Consider the following 23,630-nt stretch of genomic DNA (forward strand, 5'->3'; position numbering starts at 1 on the left):
TCGTCGTCCTCGTCCCCCGGTCATCTGTCGGTCGGATTTTTTTCCAACGTTAATCCATATTCCATACCGTCAACAGCTGTTGCTGTATCACACAAAAACCGCAAACAACACAGTGTATATTCTATATATTATTATAATATATATAATAATAATAATAATACTGTATAACATACGACGTGTATGAACGCGCACGTGTGACGACTGTCCCGCCGCTTCAATAATTATCATTGTTTTTTTTTCTTCACCACCGCCGAACACATTTTGTTATACATATTATAATAATAAAAATATCATGATATACATAATAATAATAATATTGTAATAAATTACAACATGCGTCATATATATATATATATATATTATAAGTATAAACGTTGTGCGCGGGTGCTCTCGTGTGTGCAGTGTGTTGTCACATTATATTACAATATTCAATGACATAATGAGCGCGCGCGCGCGAGGTCGATACTTTAGTCTATACGTTTTTTTTCTCGTTTGTTATAAAAACAAAACAAAAAAATTGTTTTTTCTTTTGATTTTTTACGTCGTCGTTTCGGCTGCGGCCCCTTGCCGAGAGTGACGTATGCCGTACAGCATCGTCGGTATATAGCGGTGGCGTCGTGTCGATGCCTCCGCTGATGGTTTTGCCACCGCCGCCGCCGACGCAGTTCGCGTCGACAAAAGCCCGACACGCTGCACACAGAGACTGTGGCGTCTCCGGACAGTCCGAGAGTCCGGAGTCGTCGTCGCGAACGTACGGCGCCACCGTCCGGCGGCACGTACGCCGCTGCCGCCACTTAACCATATAATACGACGACTGTCGAGCTATATGAGACCTGAACTGCTATTATAAGTAAAGCGTATACATTACCCGCTCGTATTATAGAGACAACGTTTGACCCCGCGGCGGTCGATTGAATCGTCGTCGACAGAATAAATATACGGTGCAGGATATATAATATAATGTACGAACGGCGGCGGTGGTTTTTTTCCGCTGATTTTTTTTTTTTTTTACCGAGGCGGGGTTGGGTGAGGTGACCGCGTTTCTTTTATTCATAGGCCGTACTACGACGACGACGACGACGACAGACACTCGTCGTCGTTGTCGTCGTCGTCGTCGTCGTCGTCGTCTTATAGTGGCGATGGTGGTAGTGGTGGTGGCGCCACCACCGCACACCGGACCCGCCGCCGATGCACTTTTTTTTCTCGGTACGCTACGTGCTCGCACGCACGCGGTACCGAGACTGCGGCCGCGCCGTTACGTACTCGCTCGCGGACGTGGCCGTCGCGCGTATTGTACCATCGTCGTACGTACATATATTCCCGGTATCGAATACGCGAGTTAGCGCGCGCGCGCGCGCGCGCGCGAGCGAGCTCGCGTAATAAATCAATCAAAACCGGGACGGCGGCGGCGGTAACGTGATTGCCGGATAACCCCTCCGGCGGCGGTACTGCACCGCGATCTCCTCCTACGCACTCACGTCAGCGTCGTTGTCGTCTTTCTGTCGTCGTCGTCGTTCCACGGCAGCTATTATTATTCTTATTCTTATTCTTCTTATTATTATTATATTCCATTGCCGTAATTACCGTTCCGCCGCATTAGCCGCAGCGTAACGCGCGCGCGAGCGCGAGCCTTACCACTATAAAGTCGTATATTATTACATTTTATATATACTGCTCGCACTCTGCAACGGTTGAATTCTACGATCGATTTATATCGTATATAGGTACGTTAGTGTATATGTGATATTATTTTATTATATAGTCTTCGAAACTTGGTCACCGACGATCGTGCCGGATTATACCTCTCGGACGAGATCGTATTCGATATTATTAGGTATAATATAATAATATTGGTATATAGGTACTTGCGGTTTATCACGACGGATTTCGACGACACTCCATCGTTTTAGAGACCACTATCATACCGCGCAGTGGAGCTTATTATAAAATGGTATTTACTACACATACCTTTGAGATTACGGTTATAATAAACGTTATAGTTATTGTATACGTATAACGTAATACGTTATTTAAAATACGCACGCAACGTTAATATTATGTTATTGAACCGTCGACGGTTGTACGTTAATCATTAACCGATGTCCATAATATATAGTCATGTCAAATGAATATTCGATTATTTATATACAATGTAAATAACAACAAAAGTACATATATACGATACAATTAAAAAGAAAAAAAATGCGACACTGCTGTCGCAATAAGATATAATATGCACGTATTGATTAACAAAACCAAACTACACATACTAAAAACAAAACATACTTATCGGAGTTTATATACCTACGTTCGATGAATCACAAATGTGTTTTTAAATTCTTATACATACCTGTGAGTTGTGACTGATATAGTGTGATAGTTAATTGATATTCGACAGTACTGCAGAGGGAAACTAGTTTATGTAGGAAATTAAACACCTGCAGCGGTGTATGGTAGATTAGTTAAATAATTGAAGTGTAATATAGATCAATATTTGAAATAATACGATTAATTGTTTATATATGCGTGGTATACATTTGGAAAACATATTATATAATACAATTCATTTATCCGACTAAATTAGCTCATTATAATAATTTGTTTTACATCTTCAATTATTCTAAACTCTTTATAACACCATCTGCAAAGAATAAAATTAAATTTAAAAGTGTTTAATCTCACGGGGTAGATCGCTCATACAAAATATATTAATTAAATAGAAGGCAGATGGTCACCCGGTGAACACTGTAAGGCGGAAGTTAAATTAATTGGCTTGGTTTCAAAGTTATATGGTATTTTATGATTTTAGAAAAATTTATTATAATCGAAAAAAAAAACATTAATTGAGCTGACATGGACTGATATTAAAATATTAATTATGATATTATACCACTTTTTCTTATAGTACCTACTTGTATAAAAAATTTCTATTATAATGGATATTGGCGAATATAAACGACCGCACAGATAATAATAATTAATCGTAATATTGTAATAGAATGACGATCAATCGTGATTAATATATTATAGGTATGTATGTTTAATATAATACATTCATAATATCATGATAGCTTTTCTTTGATAGTTTTCTCTTTGTAACGAGGATTTTGCGCTTATCATCGTCTTGATAATTTTGATCTTATGAACCTGTGTAATGGCAGCTCAAAATAAATATTATCCAAATCGTTTCATAAAATTCTAGTGTAAGACCGACGAAAACAATTCGATATTCATACAAACAACAATGATCATTTTATATTACAATAACAATAGCTTATAAATGTATTTGTGTGACATATACATATAATTTATTAACTATTTAGTATTTAGGATGATCACACACATTCTATTTAAAGCTTAGTGTTCAGCTTTTGGAAGATCGTTCTGTTTTAATCAATCATTACTTTGTTTTATATTATTACATGTTTGTGAGTAAAAGATTAAGTCTAAAAGATCGTATAGTCAACAATGGCTTCATATTCACTGAAATTCTTTAAACAAAATCTTTTTATTATATACATTTCTTGTCCATGTGTATATAGCTTTGAAAAAGTTCTCGGTCCCTTGTTTGTCGACCCAGTAGATTAATCATAATCATTATCATATAATACATATTATACATAATTAATTATATGTTAAAACTGGTTTTATATCCATTAATGCTGACACCCTATATAAAGTTGAATTATACATGCATGGATGGTTAAAACGCTCATTATACGACAATTATTATATTTTGCCCTGCATGGAATAAATATCTAGTATCTTCCCATTGTCAAAAACCCTCAAAATTACATAAAATTGGGACGAAATGTGACCGTTCATCATATTATTATAACTACATATCGTAAAATATATTTGGAACGAGCTTTGCAGTAACCGGAAATAGTCTTAAAGAACGGAATCGTGGACAAAAAGCGAGTGAAAATGGACTTTTTTCATATTATAATACATCTACTATTTAAAAAGTGCTACCAACGTATATATATATAATGCTTAGTACTTTTAAGCTTAATACTTTTTACTTGATGTACCTAATTTAAAATTAGCGTCATACAATACTGACTCGGAGAAAAACTAGTGAATTCGTGGGGCACAAGAGCCTCTGCAGTACACTATTGTGCACATCCACAAGGATAACTGGTTAGCCTGTGCATATATGTACCTCGGTAGTCATAATATATTATTTCAATTTCGTCACACGAACACGCGCGCGGTTGTATACCGTGCGATTGATGACTTATTCCGGGGCGATACCGTCGTGCAGAGCAGAAGCGCCTGGTTGTATAGGTTCGTTGCCAGATCGCCTTATGTGTATATATTTACAACCTCGTTAGTGGCGAGTTCGCCCGCCGTCGGATCTCTTAATTTCCTCGTTGCGCGCGAACGGGCCGTGGTGATTACTCGCGAGTCGTCGTTTATCATATCGCGGCGTCGTCGTTAAACTGCCGCCGCCTGCCCAGACGATATAATAATAATAATAATAATAACAATAATAATGGATATTAGGCCGTGTGCGGTGGGCTCGTTCGCGGGACTGCGACCATGGGCGAGCAGCACCCGCCGCGCGCGCACAATATATAATACAGTCGTCCGCAACCGGGCAATTAGTCCGCGGCGTGTACCGCGGTCGTTAGTGTACACCGCGTAGAGCGGTGGCGTGACGTAGCGGAAAAACGCCGCCGCCGCCGCTTTATTATTATTATTATTATTATGATTGTTGCACCGCTGCGGTGACCGGTCGGGCACGCACGCGTCCTACGCGCTGGTGACGCGGCGGAAAAACGGCGGCGGCGGCGGCGGACGGGTTATGGCTTATTTAGCCGAAACCGCCGAAGTATATGATTGTGATGACACGACGGTTTCTTTTCGGGCTGCGGCGATCGTACGGGCTCGTAAACTGCAGCGGCGTACGCCCGTAATCGGCATTTTTTGTCAACCTGTCCTTATACGTATGTGTGCTCGGCGATGGAAAACGGACGCATACCTATATTATAATGATGTTTTAGATGCGATTTTATTGCAGCGTGTTGCTGTAGATTGACATCCCTAAACCGCAACTGTGCAGGCGTGTGTGTACGCGCATAGGATATAATATAACCTTTGCAATGCGTTTTCATGAATTATAATAATATTCTCCTGCAGTGTTTTCCGACCGATGTCGATATCGAGATATTATGTATATAATAATAGATAATTTAAAAAAAATAAAATAAGTTTAAAATTGAAGATTGTACAGTAGTACATCGTCCGAAACGTTACGTCTTTTCGCCACATCGCTCTGCAGCAGAGTCGCGACTGCAGGAAACTAGACAAATAAAAACGGTTACGATGCACGTCATCTGCGGTCGCTGCACATAGGTTCCTATATTATATCGATCGTTATTACTTGTTACGATGTATATACGTTCCGGAGTCGCTGCAGTGGACCCTATATACCGCCCGCGGTATAACATGTTCGCGGTGGTTACCGCGGTGCAGCAAATTGTGCGCGGACCGTTTATAATATTATATATATAGGTAGAAATCGTGTCTGCCGTGACAGCGGTGCAGTGGTTCGCGTAGGAGTCGGTCGTCGTACATTTTTTTTTTATAGCGTACACAATATTATAATAATATATAATATATCTATATAGGCGTATGTCGCAGTGTTGTTATAATATCTCGTGTGTTTATAGGTATATACCAGAACGCGCGCATACAGTACTCGGTACTCCTCTGGTTGCGGTTTCTCTGGTCGCGCCGTCCGCGATGATGATTTATCGTCGGGCGAGTGAGCGCGCGCGCGCTCGCGCTCCACTCTGCGGCGACCATCGTCTCGACGACGACGACGACAAATATCGTACACGGTCTACGCTGCGAGGGGAGTGGGTGACGGGTGGGGGTGAGAATACATCGTACGCGAATGTATGTACGTTCAGCAGTGTGCACTCATATGTATATTGTATATTATTATTATTGTATACGCACATAAACGCACAAACGGAGAAAGAATGTAAAAATAAGTGTACTCAGCGGACATTTCGTTCGTGCGCGTGCGCGTGTCCACCGGCATAAAACATAACTGCAGCGACAACGTCGCCGACGACGATAAAATATTATTATAAAAAAAAAATAATACGTTATTTATCGCGGTGCTCGCTCCGCCGGGGTCGTGCCGCCCCGCTCGCGGATATCGGCACATACGGCCCCGCGGTCGTATCTAGCAGCTCGGGAGATGATTTCGAAAATCTTTATGGGGCTAAGGCGACGGATAACGATTCGCGACGATATCGTCGTTTAATTGTAAACACATATTATACTACATACCTACATTATTATAATCTCTGCAGCGAGTGTTTAGCATTATACTATTAAAACCGCATAATATTATAATAATATTATCGTATACCGAGAACGTTATTATTATTATGGTACCTATATATATATATATGTGTGTGTATTTTATATCGCCATAATGGTTTTATTGGATACTATTTTTTTTTCTGTTTCAGAGATCGTTTACGTTAGTATTGCAAGCAATGGACTACAACAATTACACGGGTAAGCGGCCGTTATAATAATAATATTAATAATAATAATAAGCAATAACAATAATAATTAGAAACGACCGTAGGTATAGTCTATAATATTATTATTATATTATATTATGTTATACTCTGCTCGTTTACGGCAATAACAGTCGTTTATAATATATCTCGACTGTCCAGTGATCTCGTGTGGTATGTGGCGACCGCGCGCGAGAGACATAAAACGGCGATAATGTCACATATATAATAATATATATAAATATATCGTTATTATTAATATATTATTGTCGTCGTCATTGTAGTGCGGCTCGACGTGACCGGCCAATATAATATACACACACACGATACGCCCACGCACAACGCTCATATACGCACAATGCGAACGAGTTCGGTGTAATCGTCGTCGACCCTCGTCAATATACTTACGTATAATATCATCTACGGGACGAGAGGCGATCGAAGACTTATATTGTTGTTGTGTTGTTGTTGTTGTTGTCGTTGTCCGGTTGTCGGATTATGTGTATATATTATATTCTGTATTGTACGCGTATTGATATCTGGACTGCGGTGGGTAAGCGCATCACACACAACAATCGTCGTAGCCGTCGTTTCGTCGCGGTATGTATTGCGGCGGCGGCGGCGTCACGTCCCATTCCGCCGGGGCCACATACGCGGCTGCTTCGACGATGACGCGGAGATGATGATATTGTCGTATATATTACCATCATCATCGTCGGTATACTCGTACAATATAATAATATTATTATTATTATATTACTATTACTTATAGCTATAATAATAATAATATATAATAAGACAGTGTTCGATACGATTCCAATTTCCAATTCCGTGTAGGAATGTGGCGGCGGCGGCGGCGGCGGGACGGTTTTATTACTATTGTTGTTGTGTTGTGTTGTTATATTATCATTATTATTATTATTATTATTATATTACTCTATCTATATAGTTACGACTATTGAAGATTTGTCGTAGTATATATATTTTCTTTTTGTTTTCACACACATTTATATAATAATAATAATAATAATAATAATGTGATGTATATCGTTCGTCCGTCCGTCTGAATGTGTGTGTGTGTGTGTGTGTGTGTGTGATTGTGACGACGACGCCTATTGTTGTACACCTATCTACCTACGGCGGAGAGATAAACGCGCGTGAACAACGGAACGGAGTAAAAAAAAAAAAAAGGGTAGCCAAGGCGAAACGCCTAAGAAACGGACACAGAGGAGAATAAGAAGGAATAAAAAATCGTCTCAATCAATTCCACGCGCGTCGTTGTTATATTATAGTAGTGTACTATTGTTGAGCGCAGGCGCGTGCGTGTGTGTGTGTGTGTTGGCCGCTGCAACTATTATGTTATATATATATATATTATGTGTTAATAATAATATACAACATATACGGCTGAGAGCAACAGGTACCGAATCGAATCGGCGGCGCGGTACCGGCTTTTCGTCCGGTGGCCGAGTTGAAATCGTCCGCGACACGAAGGAATAAAAAAAAAAAAAATAAAAATAAAGGATAAAAAAAGCAGTCGATTCCGTACCACAGAAATAATAGGATTAACCATCATTGTATAATTATTACCGTGTTAGTATGGCGGCTATACGATTCATAATATTATGTTATATATGTTTTGCCGGTTTACGAAAACATCGTTATTTAGTCAAATGATTATAGAGCAATTCCGATTAGAAACCAACCGGCAACCACGTTATTAACTTAATTTGACCGATTAAAATAATTAATAATCGTCATAATATTAAATATAATAGACATAATATATAACACGTTATATAAACACCACAGACATGTAATATTAAACAATTCGGACACACATCAATATTAGGTAGGTAGGTGTTTACTATCATAATAATTTAATTATATTCTAATAATCTTGTACCCAGTATAAATAAAAAATAATTGGTCTTTTATATTTTTTATGTATAACATATATTTTGTGTGTAAAATATACAAACAGTGTTTTATTAAACATTGGTAATCATTTTTCCGTGAATATAAATTTAAACGAAGGATTTGATCCGGTTGATAGTTGTGACGTAAATACAATTGAATGGACATTGATGCGTTAAAATAATATTAGGATTTTCGAAATATTTTCCTATCAATAATATGTTTACCTACCCGCTGTTATCTAAATACAGTAGAAGTCTTATAACCGAATGAATTTTATTATAGGCGGAGTGATAAAAAAACAGTTTTTATTGTTTTTAATTATTTATGAATTTATTTTATTACATATTTCACTTTTACTTTAATCTACTTTAATGCTATTACATATTACTTATTGGTAAATAAATGAAATCAGATAATACGATAATTGTGATAAATGTGAAATGCGATAAAATTGTTTTTTGTATATACATATATATATAATAAAGCATGAATCAAAACCAGTATAAACCAACAACTGTGTAACTTTTCAAAATGATCTTTTTTTTCACAAAATTTGAGTCTTATAACCGAATTTTTTATAATTTATTTGGATACGCCCGGACCGTTTGAGTATAATAAGCGACTGAACCTTTTATCCATAAGTCTTATAAGCGGCTTCCACTGTATTAGATATAAATAAATAAAAAGTATTACATAAAAAAACTAAATCCTTTTATAACTTTATCCAACTTAAAAAATATTGAAGGGGTAAGTCATACTCTTAAATATCCCCCCAACAGATTTACTCAATAGTCTGTAGAATTTGTATACATACTTATTATTATAATATACAAAATTAATACTGTAGATTTAATGATTTTAATATTTATTATCGATAATATTCGATCATTATCTATTTCAAAAACATACTAGTATTTTTTTTTTTTTGATTTTAATTTATAAACCAATACATCAAATCGTATACGAAAATTAGAGAGTCGAGAAATATAAAATAACTTTTATAGTTGTAAAATAATAAACACACAAAACAGCTAAACCGATACTAAAATATTTTGATTATGTAAAGTTGTAACTCATTGATTAATGATGTGTTCTTGCAGGCTTGACTTCCGTTATCGAAGAGGCCACCTATTCCGGTATCCTATTGCCCGGCAACGAGTGGAAAGCTTTGTCGTACCTAGGCCATACTGCTCGCATGGCGTATCGAGTGCGAGTCAGGTGCGATCGCAACTACTACGGACAAAATTGCACAAAACTCTGTAAGCCCCGCGATGACCGATTCGGCCATTACACCTGCGGTGATACGGACGGCCGGAAAGAGTGCATACCCGGCTGGCAGGGCGATACGTGTGATATAGGCAAGTGTCCGGATTTACTTAATATATTTAATTCCTCACCGCGATCATATTATTTATGAACGATTCACTATTTAGTATTAATATAATAATAATAATCACATTTTTAAAAAAATATTTATTTACAGCCGTGTGCAAGACCGGATGCCATCCCGTACACGGAAAGTGCGAGTCTCCCGGAGATTGCGAGTAAGTACATTATTATCTATATATATATTGTAGTTAGCAGTCGTTATACATATATACTTACAATTATATCGAAAAAACCTACGCTTGGTTACTAAATATAATATAATATATTATTATATATATAATATACGACGATGGCTACGACGACGACGACCTCGACGTTTGGTGTGCTGCCGTCAATGCGTCGCCGTTAATGATAACAGTTATACTATATGGTCGATAATGAGGCGTTGGCGATAATACATGGAAAGAGGATATAAAACGGTTCATAGCTGTTCGGCCATCGACTTAAAATATAAAGGTTGCGCAACTAGATATGTGACAGAGTGATCGCCAAAGTGAATCCTGTAGCGTATATCCTCTTCCCGTTAGGGTTATCGTTATCATATAGTATGTGTACCTATATATTATTATAATATATCAAATCTATATTTATACCGATCACTATATCGTAAAACTTCTGTATTTTAAACATTTTGATGGTAGCGTCGGTAGCTATTTTCGTAAGATTCTTCATCGTGAACATTGTAGGTATAGTATATTATTATTTACCTGAAGTTTATTTTAGTTACAAATGCTGTGATTTATTGCTGCACTATTGTCACCTTATTGTCGCGCACATGCTCGTGAACGACGAAATGACAATAAAGACCACCCTTAGTGTTATGGGTACCTACTGACAAACAGTGCCGCACTGTACACAGTTCCATTTCGGCTTAATGCGTATGTGAATGTTTTTCCAATGTTTGTGTACAGACGTGTAACGGATTAGAAAACCATTCATGATTTCATGAAGTGTAACGTTTTTCGTTTTATTCGCATAAATCAATACCAGCACGGCTTATAATCGAATTCGAGAAAATAATGTTTGTTTACTTTGGCATTGACCCTTGCCATTGAACCTCATTATTATATTGAAATATCTGTAGCTAACGCATTATCTGTATAAGAGGCTGTATTGTTGTGGCGTTTCGATCCGCATTGGCGCAGCTCGTGGAATTACAAAAAACTACCTGTGGCAAGGGGTTGGTTTAAATCCGACAGTTACCCCGCCAACAACGCGCATACAACACAAGACCCACAACGAATAAATCAAATGCGACATTCGTACATTCGTAGCTATTATAGGTATATGTCCAAAACGAATTCGGGGCACCCCTCGAGCCACGTCCCATCGCAGGTATATCTGTTGTCCGCCGCCGTACTCATCATCGCGTATTCGAATCATGAGCACCGCCGTGTGGGCAATATAATATTTTATAAATCGTAAACACGACGACGTACAGTCACCGGCGGTACGGTTTCGTCGTCGTTGGACTCAGGCCAGCACACGGTCCGCCGGCCCGCCGCCCTCGTTGGGTTCGGTGGGCCCGGGGGAGGCGGGGGCGTGGGAAACAAACGGCTAGTTTTCGAGAGTTATCGCAGCGGGCTCGGTCGCTGGTCGTCGCAACAGTCGTCGTCGACGTCCTCGCCGTGGTCGTCGGCGGTGACGGCGGCGACGGCGGGGGAGTACGCCGGCCGAATTTTAATAAACGCATCGGCGGCGGCGGAATTTCGTCGTGTAGTCTGCAAGCCCCGTACAGTTCTCACACAACGGCGTCCGATGAATACGAAATGCGTGCATATAACGTATGGCGTGTGGATGATGCAGGCGGCGGCGGCGGCGGCGGTCACTGCGCTGCGCGTGAGACTTTAATATTATTTTTATTAATTAATTCGATACGATATCATTCCCCGAATATAATATTGTATAATATTATTATTATAATAATATGCCTACTCGTGACATCGCGGTCGCGAGTTTCTCACCAACCCAACGATTCGAAATCCGTCGATAAAACACTGCGCGTAGACTATAGGTGGTACCTAGCAGTAGTAAAGACGCATAATACCAATATCATTAATGTCATATTTTTCTATGTATTATAGTATCTTAAACATTCGTCGTTGAAAAATTGTGCGTAAGCTCTCATTTTTAGTTTAAAATCTGTAGTGTTATATTGGTACTTGAATTTTATCCTTATAATCCTAAGGTCACGGACCTATATAGAGTTTTTCGGTGTGGAGCATAAGAATAACTTTTTTTTATAGTCCATTTGTACTGCCCCTACATCTTAAGCACGATAATATGATGTTTGTATTATTATGCAAAAGGAAAGGAAAAAGTGTTTCGAAAATCAAAGAAAATTGTAAATAAATATATTTTTGAACGTTAAAAAATATAAAAATTCTTTAAAATTTTAAGTTAAGGTATTATAAAATAATCACTTTGAAAACATTATTGAAATCTTAAAATAATTGTTTTTATGTTTCTTATATAAATACGTTAAAATTCAGAAATTAATTTAAGGTGAAAGTTGAAATACTATAATACGTGGTATTTAACTTAACAACAATAAAATATTTAGTAAAAAATAAAATAAAATAAAGTTCAACGGTTTGAATATTGAATACCTACTTTTTATAAGATTTTGATATAGTTTACAATAAATTCGGTGGTAATAGTTAGTTTTCTTATAATCAAATTCAAGCCTAGGGCATTTTATATGATTATGTATGACAATAATAATTGTATGTTCCAAATATGAGTGACCTTCCCCTTTTTAATCACGTCAACAACTAATAATTAAATAAATTCATTTTTTCCGTTACGAAACATTTCGTGTACCTATTTAATTTGATTTTTAAATAAACAAATGTAATAAAAATATTAGAAGTCGAATAGTGGTTTTGATGTTATATCATAGGTATATTAATAATCGGTTTATTTATTTATATTAATTTTGATCGAAAATTATTGAGAAGAAAAATACGATTTTTTTCGTGTCATTTTTCCATGAAGCTCATACATTTATATACATTGTAATCCTATTCATTTTTGTATTATTAGGTACAATTATACTTTAAAATTATTGTTTGAGCTTTGAGCCTATTCGAGTTAAATTAGTATATGTATTACTATTGTTTATTTTGTATATACTCGTAAATAATACTGTTATCAATTTATAATTGTTATTTTAAAAAATGTACTCTTATTTAAATAATCTTTTGTCAGTGTTACTACATAATATATGTCAAATTTGTATGCGTATTTATGTGATTTTTTGTTTTTAAAACATAGGTGCCGGAAAGGTTGGCAGGGTGAGTTGTGCGATCAGTGCATGACGTATCCTGGATGCAAGCACGGATATTGTAACGGAACTTCTTGGCAGTGCATATGTGATGTGAACTGGGGAGGCATTTTATGTGATCAAGGTAAGTGTTTTGAAATAGTTTTTATTAGGATAAAATGCACGTTACATTATAATGTTGTATAGACATTTATATGTTACACTCATCATTCAATACTACAATTTAGTTGAAATATTATTATTCAGTTTAATTTTGAGAACTAACCCAATGTTATGTCGCAGTAAAGATAGTATTGTTGATAAATATAAATACTTTCTAGTTAAAAGAATTCGGATACTTTGACATACATACGGTGCTGCCGTATTGGGGTTGGCCATTATGATTTGTATATAGGCGCGGAAAGATACGACACTAGCAACCTGTTCACCATAAATCCTTTATAAAGGTTCAGCTATTATACTTAATACGAATATTTTATATTTTGGATATTATCATCTTATAAAAGGTAAATTATTGGCGCCAAATGAAATGCTCGACTGGATTTTAATATCTTAATCTATATGTCTGTCATCGGGCAAAAATATTTTCGATTCTTATTTAATAATCAAAATCATGACCAAGAAATCAATACAAATGTTAGTCCCAACGATCATATATACCTGTACTTCTACATACCTAGGTATATAGTGTCTTCTTTGTCGATTGTGAGTTATAGTGCGGTATTTGGATTATTTTTACTCATTCATTTAATTAAAAGAATGTGTATAAGAGATTTTATCTCGCATGCTTCGTATTTTTAACATGGAATTATTTTTGCGTTACGTACTGATTTTTTTTTATTGATCGTAAATCTATTAAACTGCATATTATTTTTTAGTGCATTTTCTATCGAATATATTATAAATATATAGGTGTATACTTTTGGTTTTGTTTTTTTTTATTAATGCTTTTTAACATTCACAGCTCTGATTATTATTGTTTTTATTGAAATCGATCTTGATGCGGTGACTATTATATTACTGCAGATAGATATATATCTATAACTATTAACTAGTATACCTAAGGTCCAATCGCCGATTGTGACGATTTTTTTATTTTAATGATTATTGATGCGTATCGAATCGCCGACCGCGCGGCGGCAATATCGGTGGTTTTCAATCGACAACTTGGTCCGATAAAAAAAATATATACACCTATAATCTATATGTATATATAAACGCCTGATTGAATAATAATAATAAAACGGCGTTGATGGTTGTGCCGATTCTGAGAGGGTTTGGGGACGCCTAGAGCTCATAAAAATTATAATCCGTTCCGGGCGACGACTGTTGTCTTCGTCGTCATTTTTCGTTACGCGCGTTTCGTATAATAATACAAACGTTTGATTTTTTTTATGGTTATTTTTAACCATTGAGTATTGGTGGGGTCATTTAATAATCGTGCACCATTGCTTCAGAAAAAACATAATGTTTAGAAATGCTGTATTAGCGAGTGACTATAATTTCTTTAAACTTATCAATAATTATTTAACACACCCTTAAACTAAAATTGTAATAATGATCGTCATATAAACTCTTAAGATTATCACATTGAACAGTATAATAATATAATCATAATATCAAAATTTATTTTTTTCGTTTCCTATTATTCGTTGTAATCGCTTATAATGCAGCGTATAAAATATATTATGTTATATATTTTTTATTATTTATAATATTAACAATATAATACATAATATAACTCGTATATCATAATACATTAATATATATATTAATATATTTTAGTTCTCAGTGTATATGACGGTAGTGGTACCGCACGATTGACTTTTTACAATAAAAATAATATACATATGTATTGTACATAATATATTATTCATACACATTCATATATTTATAATGATGCTTGGAAGTTTTTTATATTTTTTTTAGTAGTACTTTGGTTTAGGTATTGTACGGTGGTTATAAAGGAGGGGGAGCGAGTTATAGTTATTGCTGTCGATAACTATTGTTATTTTTATTATATTGATCACATAATTTGCGATCATCGATCAATCGAAGTCGTGTCGTCGCTTATTTTATTGCCGTCGCTAAATTATTATTATTCGACCACTGTCGTATACATTTTACTACTATATTGAAAAGTAATATTATTACGTAACTTTTAAACTAATATTATCATCATACAGTCAGCCTAAAGAAAAATATTATTTTTTAAATGTTGAACATTATTATAATTTGTATACTTGATTAAAATGTACAATATTTTTCACAGTTCAATAACCGTTCATATTTTGAAGTATTAGTTTTTTTTATGATGACCAAACATTTTTGAAATATAATTAATTTCCAAATTTCAATATGAAACATACATTATAGTCACATGTTTTATCATTGTATATATCATTGTAAGTACACTTGACTTATTTTGTGGATAGAAATTCTTCTCTTCCTTCAGTTATATTAAACAATAGGACTTATTAGAATAAGAGTATAAGTGATTCTAAAATTTGACAATTATTTTATTAGTTGTGGAACTTAATTTCTCCATTCATAAATATCGCATTCCATTTACTAAAATACAGTGTTTCTTAAACTGCAGTGTTCCGCGAAATCCCAGGGTTCTGTGGAGAAAACTTAAGGGTTCCGCTTGAAGTTAATGTTGCCATTTATCATCGGGTTTTGTGTCCCTCCTTTTTTGAAGATAATTTTCGTAGGGGTTCTGCATAAAAATATATTACTGTTCATTTTTTTGCGATCTCAAAAAGCTTATGAAATACTGTACTAAATGAAAATCTATTCATAACATTTTGAATAATTTATATTTATTGTATATGAACACATTCTATGATATACGGTAAATTCAAATTATACATAGTTTGGTATTACGTTGTTGCAGGTTTCTAACGTCAGTTGTTACAATGTTGTATATAATTACTTATAATAGTATATAGTAAATATATTTACTATATAGATATATTGTATATTATTATAGTTATTATAATTATTACATATATATAATATACACACATAGAAGACAACTCAGACCATTTTAGTCGCGAATTCACGATAGAATGAAATATGAATAAGGTCAACGTCAAGATATATAGGCGCCAACTATCGTGCGAAGTATAACAATAATAATAAAGTGCTTCATGGTCTCGGTATAATTATATACCTATAATATTTCTACTGAACTTATAATACATGTATAGTACTTTTCAAGTATATGTGTGCAGAAATAGTTTATCGGAGTAAATTATTAAATTATTATTTGTTAAATATTATTTTAAAACGAGTTAAATTAATTTAAAAACTATAAAATCTTTATATTAGGTATTTGTTTTATTTTTTGGATATTTATATAATAATGATTTTTATTCTTAATTCTATTAACTAATTAATTTTCATTTTAATAGTTCTTTCTAATTTACAATATATATCATATTATTATTATGAAACATTCAAACACGGTACAACAATAATAATGTATTAAAAAAAAAAAAAAAATACTTGGATTGAAAAAATTATTGCCGTGTGACTATATACGTATTTACCATTGTCGATAGATAAAAAACATTCCGGTATTATATTCCTCCTTATGCAGTCAGAACATCGTGTTTATCGGGTATTTTATCTTTATTTCTTTTTTTTATCGTTGTTATTTCAGTAATTTAATTTAAAATAATGATATAAAGTATAAAAGTAGGTATATATGTATATGAAAAGAAATAGTAAAAAAAACAATTGTTATATAAAGAAAAAAAACATTTGATTTAATTAATTATTTATTTATTTTCTTACACATTTTGAAGAGAAAAGGTTTAGGTTTTATTCGTGTTTAGGAGCGTACGTTTCACCATTTTTTATTATCATTATAATGTATACAAACATATTATGTATTAATGCAATAACATTATTATGTCAAAATATTCATTTTATGATATTATTATAATTGTTCCGTCGCTATATACGTTGTCGTTGTCCTACGCGCGATAGTAAACTGTTTACCATAATTCGTTATAAATTTATAATTATATTTCCGTTTCCGTCGTACGCTACGCGACACCAACTCACCGCTATTAACATTAATTATTATTACACTAAATAGTCGACTATCAGTGGAAGACAATAATATATATTATATATATATATATGTCATAGCGTTAATATTATAGTTAAACACAGTAAATGACATTATACTATCATTATTTGTGCTCCGTCGTCCCGCGGGCCCATACCCAAGACCAACACAACTGTCGCTTTCGACAGCGTCGCGCCCGCGCGGCCGTAGTCGCGCCGCGAATTCCGATAGCGCTCGCGTAAAAATCCGACAGCCGGTCGCGCCCGCCACTGCCGCCGCGCATTAATCAAAACGGCAGTGCCGTGTAATATAATAATAACACACGCGCATTATAATGTTATTATTGTGATTATTATTAATACGCACGACGCGCGACGGTTAGGTTTTTTCGACTCGTTCGCACAGATCCGTCCACCTATCCCATGTACACTCGGCATATACTGCGTACATATATATATATATATCGGTCCACCTACTTGCATGTACTGCGCGTACTTATGTATAAGCCGTATTTGCTCGCGCCGCGCCGCCTCGCGGGTAATAATCACGCGCGCGCGTAATCGTATTCTGGGACGGTCAGATCACGATTCCATACGGCCGAGCAGCCGTCCGTCGTCGTTGCACAACGCGCCACCGCCTCATGGTTTTTTAGAAAACTCGTTTTCATCGGCGGCGGCGGCGGCGGCGGCGGCTTAGCGAGATCGACGCGGCGGACGGTCGCGCGCGCCAGCCCGAGCATTATACAATATATATAGGTATACGGTTATTATACGCCGCTCTGCAACTGAGTATATTAAATTATTATACTCGTCGACGAATTGATCACACGGACGTATATAGCGGATAGCGTGTGTATATCGAAGAAAAAAAAACACTAACCCGCCCTGCTTCCGCCCCGCCGCCGACTCCACACCGCCTCACTACCGCTCGCCCGAAACAACAACAACAACAACTACCTGCACGCACCCGCCGCCGCCGCCGCCGCGATATCGTTGTAATTACAATAATCTGAATCGTCGTCGTCGTCGCGTATATGTATATCTCTAGTCGTTGTAGTCGTCGTCTTCGTCGTTGTATCGTAATATATAGTTTATATATACCGCACCGAAAAATACCGTGTCTAGTGCTGCACAACATATAATAATATCGTCCTACCTACCTACCTACCGATTATAATATACTCTGTACGCGCCTTCCCTCTATTACTTATCGCCGTCGTGTCCGGCAACACCCCGACCGCCGCTGCCGCAGCAGTTACATACCGCTATCGTGCCGCGGTCGAGGTCCGGGTGAACGTCGCGGCGCACGCGAGCGGCCGAAAAACCCGCTTGCGCCCGTTACACACGTACACCTCGTACGATAATATTACCGCCGCGGTCGAATTATGATGATTATTTATACTTTGCCCTTTATTTGAACGCGTTATGTGTTTTGTGTTCCAGACTTGAACTATTGCGGCACCCACGAACCGTGTCTGAACGGAGGGACGTGCAAGAGCACGGCCCCGGACCGGTACACGTGCACGTGCCCCGAAGGGTTCGGAGGCGCCAACTGCGACGTGGTGCTGAACCCGTGCGCCACCGAGCCGTGCGCCAACGGCGGAAAATGCCGCACGGTGGACGCGGTCACCTCGACGGTCGGCGGTGCCGGTGGAGCCGGTCCGGGTCCGGCTGCCGGGGGTGCACCGACGTTCGGCTCCGCCGCTCAATCCGCACCACTACTGGTACCCAAACAGTTCCACTGCGATTGTCGGCCCGGTTGGATGGGCAGCACTTGCAATACAGGTATATACAAAAAAAAAATAAAACGCATTTTTGCGATACGTCTATAAATTATTTTTACGTCCATCGCTGCACCTTATTTTTATTGAACTCTGAGGTGTATCACGGAATAAATATGACGATTTTACGTTAAAATTGCACTTGAAAGTATCACATCATTATTGTGATACACTCTGTACGTTTCATATTGCAGCTGTATAGTTAGGTTATACCTTATAACCTTTGAAAATTCCATTCTGTTTTTAGAGAGTTTTAAATTTTTCTAATTGGTCGATAATCTCTGCTTAGTTGCTCATTTAAAAAAAATCAAGTCATCACATGGTTAATTATATTGTATATAGACAACTCTTCAATTATTGTTATTAATATTTAAATGTAAATTCAAATGTACCTACCTTTGTATTATAAAAAATTTAAAATTTACAAAATGTTTACAAGGGTATTGTATAATATGTCATTATACAAAAATAATAAATATTTTGAATTTATATATTATATTTAATAGTATTTTATTATCTCAACTTGATGTTTTAACTTTTCAATTAAATTTAATCGAAAATATTTGTTAGAAAGATTTAAAACATCGTTTTTTTTTGTTTTTGGAAATAAGTTACGGATTATATTTTGTATTAATTAATAATTATGTACATTTAACATGCTAATCTCACTAATAGAATGATTGCATTATTTATATGCAAAATTTTAAACAAACGTAATCTTTGGCTTTAATTTTTTGTAATTAGCAATTAATTTATGCATTTTTATCTGATTTTATATTTATTTAATTGCTGTATTAGGTGTATTTCGATTTTTGAGTTAGTGTTATAATGAGTTTATTTTTATTTTCATGGCAACTGAGCAAGGAAGGACCTATACCTATTAGTCCTATTAAAATTATTAAGTGAAAAAGAATGTACTTTAGGAGCATTTCCTGTAAATATAATTATATTTATATTATATTAATATAATAGGTATATATAGCGTGTCTTAATGTTTACGCATTTGAAAATAGTAGTATGAGACACTTAGATGTTTTAATCACTGTAGAAGTGTAAATATACACGATAGGTAGGTACTATACAGCTTTATACAGTTTACCGTATTGATATAGTTGGTTGATTTTATAGCACTATTGTCTGCTATTGTCTATATTATTATGTATACAGATATACTACATACAGGTTTGTTTTCTCAGTATGTATTATATGTAGTACATGTATACATGTAGTATATGTACTACTATATTTACTATATGTATGTAGACATGAAATAAAATAAGACCAATATCTACTATTGATTTAAATTAGTAAATTTATATATCTAACAAAAGCAATATATATAATATCTATTAAGAGTTAATTGACCCTCTATTATCGGATTTAATGATGAGAATATTATCTGAAAGACATAATCTTTCGTTCATTTTTTTTCGATATCTTAATTTTAAAATGAGGTATTTTCAATAACATAATAGCTTATTAAAACAAGCAATTAACTTGCTTCAAAAAAAAAAAAAATATATATATATATATACATTTATATTTATCTGAAAAAACCTGAGACTGATCACAGATAAAATGTGTTCTCGTAATATTTAAATTTTATAACAGGTCAATTAATTCCAATATATAATATATTAATATAAAATATTGTAGTACTGTTGACTGTTTCCGCTACGTGTAACGATGTGAACGAGACGAGATGCGTTAGAACAAAACAGCCGTATGTGTTTGTATAATGTGTTATCTTAAGTAATCGCCGTGATTATACGACGTGTGCGAATATCTTTAGAAAACGCCTCGGCAGTAGTCAAGAGACTTTAACGAAGAGTGGCCGACGAGCTGTCGGATGCTATGAGTGGGGAGGTAAGGGGGTGCTATCTTCGAGTGGGTACTCGTCTACGATTTTTGTCGTCGTCGTCGTGTATGCGAGTATACTTACGGCTAGCGGCCCGGTGGGCGGGTGAGGGGTTCTTGCCGACACTGCACGACGATGACGAATTATTATTTAAATCACGCGTGATATTATTATTCAAAATTCCAATTCCGAAGTTATTACATGCGCGCGCGCGCGCTCGCACAAAGAGAAAGGACTTGTCGTTGACGATTTGTTGTTTGTTTGTTTGTTGGTTGGTTTGTTGCGTGTGTGTCGTCCCGAGACGTCGTTATTGTTATTATGGTAAACACGCGGGGCCAAGAGTACCACCGCTGTTTTATCCGCAAAGTCATTACAGCGTCGGCGGCAGCAGCGGTGATATGTACGTCACTCGCCCACGTTATTAAACCATATATACGCGGTTATTATGGTTATGGTAGTGGTGACAACGATGATGACACGATGACATTTCGGTATGTCACATGCATCGTGTTATAATTACGACGACTGTACTATGATGACCAGAGAAAAATAATATTATGTATATACGAATGTATAAAAAAAAACGGTGTCGACGTTTTGTTTTATCTTAGTCCTAGGTGGGTGTAGGTAAGTAGTTCGGTAAGAAAAGTGGGTCCAAAAGGGGTTAAGAGGCAGTCGACTATATTCAAGTAGTTACGGCACGTGTGCGCTGTGTCGTAAATGTGAATGATGGTCATATTATATAATAATATTTAGCTTATAAAGCCTAAATAGCATCGGATTCAGAGACATACTAATATTAATTCCATATATTATAATTTAAAATTTGTATTTTTACGTGCGAAAATGTTCAATCATTTAAAGTTTTTTTTATGTGGCCCACAGAAATTGATGAGTGCGCCACTCAACCACCCCGGTGTCTAAATGGAGGATCGTGCATTGACCTGGTGGCCGACTGGCGTTGCGCGTGTGCGGACGACCGTTGGCGTGGCCGTCGATGCGAAATAGGTATGTTTGTATATAATATCATTATGTCGTTAACAAAGTGTACACAGTGGCGTGGCAAACAAAAAGTTTTCAGAGGTTAATATTCCACCCACCCAAAACCCAATAAATTAATTTACTGTAATATGTTTGTATAATTATCGTGGTAAACAGTAAAAGTACCTACTCATTATTATCTACCCACCCACCATCCATTAAAAACCATAAGGTGGTTGATTCTTGATTATCTTTCTCACTTTACCACTGCGTATACAATATAATAACGACTACAACTTTGAGCCTTCGCTTGTCGTTTGTTGTTTTTAACATAATTATAAACTTTTGTACCATAGACGTAGACGAATGCGAGCGACAGCACAGGGAACGGCAGACGGCGGTGATTGAGCAGCAGTGTGGTCCAAATGCCGTGCCGTGCAGAACGACAGGGGGCGGAAGTAACGTTGCTGTGACTACAGAATGCGTGTGTCGAAGGGGTTGGACGACCGCGGCATCGATGACGGCCTCTAGGGATGGCCACAATGGAACTTTGGCATGCACCGTGAACGTGGACGATTGCGCCGGACCAGACGTGAAATGCGCCAATGGTGGAACTTGCTTGGACTTGATTGGAGGGTACGCTTGCGCGTGTCCAGTCGGCTTTACTGGTTAGTAATATAATAAAATAACTCATAAGTTAGTAAATAACTACAGTTTGAAATTCCTTAATATATTTTGATCTTAAGTGAATATTTATTATTTTCATTAAATATAATATACAATACGCATATATTTAAGTATTTAGTTTATATTATATGTAAAATGTCGTCCTTCGTGGATAAAAGATGAATTAAAAGCATACATTTTATAAATGTATCAATGTTATATAAAAATACTCAAAATAGGTACTATAATAATGCATTATTATACAGTATTGTGATAATAAAGTCAAAGGGAGGATTGTTTGGCATAATGGGTTTTAAGGGGCCACGTATAGGCAAATTATTTTGCAATGCAGTTTGGGCGGCTAACTCGTTTGCGTAAAAGTAATCAAACGTTGGTGTGCAAGTGGCGTGTTTCGCGAGGGCGTGGATCTAACACGTAACCCTGAACAATATAACAACCAATACTTGTTCACACGCAAACTTAAGTAGTAGCAGCACACGAATTGTTGAAAAATATTTTGCAATAATAATGTCATAAACCAAGAGATTGTTACGGGTACAAATTGCAGTTGTACCAGTTAAAATTTATTACTCTTGGTTTCTAATTCAACTATATTATATGTCGTGCTTTTTGTTTATGTAATATGCGTGATCATTTTTCTGAGTGGATAGAGTGCCCCAAAGTTGAAGCACTTAGATCGATTAGTCATTAATCAAACATAGTTTATATTCTTGTTTTTATTGAGTAAAATAATTTACAACATAATTTACGGAATTCGTTGAGAAAATGGATTATTTATTAAGTGCCTATTTATAATTACTAAAATAATAACACTCAACTATTAGTAACTATATGTTACTGGTAATTTTTTATTACAATCATAATTTTTTAAATGCAACCCATGTAGATTAGGTAATCCAGCGTGTTTTTCAACTAGTAAAATGATAATAAATCATTGGCTAAAGTAAATAAAGACGTGAAATGATTTTTCTACCACCAATTTGTTATTGTAAAATTAATCTTTTACATGATTATATTCAAAATATTAATATAACCATATAATTTATGGAAAATGTCAAATTATTAATAATGTTACGAATGTACCAGATCGATCTAAAAAA

General features: G+C 35.8%; 1 protein-coding gene across 1 annotated transcript in view; it reads left to right on the forward strand.

The window, feature by feature from the left end:
- The window catches only part of LOC114123496 (uncharacterized), a 52,325-nt gene that overhangs the window by 19,799 nt on the left and 8,896 nt on the right, over positions 1-23,630 (forward strand). The window contains exons 3-9 of the mRNA XM_050205605.1: positions 6,495-6,543; positions 9,569-9,826; positions 9,952-10,012; positions 13,134-13,267; positions 18,667-19,008; positions 21,748-21,870; positions 22,200-22,511. Of these exons, the coding sequence (XP_050061562.1) occupies positions 6,495-6,543; positions 9,569-9,826; positions 9,952-10,012; positions 13,134-13,267; positions 18,667-19,008; positions 21,748-21,870; positions 22,200-22,511 (1,279 nt within the window). The remainder of the gene's footprint in view (positions 1-6,494; positions 6,544-9,568; positions 9,827-9,951; positions 10,013-13,133; positions 13,268-18,666; positions 19,009-21,747; positions 21,871-22,199; positions 22,512-23,630) is intronic.

Source organism: Aphis gossypii, chromosome X (assembly GCF_020184175.1).
Source record: "Aphis gossypii isolate Hap1 chromosome X, ASM2018417v2, whole genome shotgun sequence".
NCBI classification, from domain to species: domain Eukaryota; kingdom Metazoa; phylum Arthropoda; class Insecta; order Hemiptera; family Aphididae; genus Aphis; species Aphis gossypii.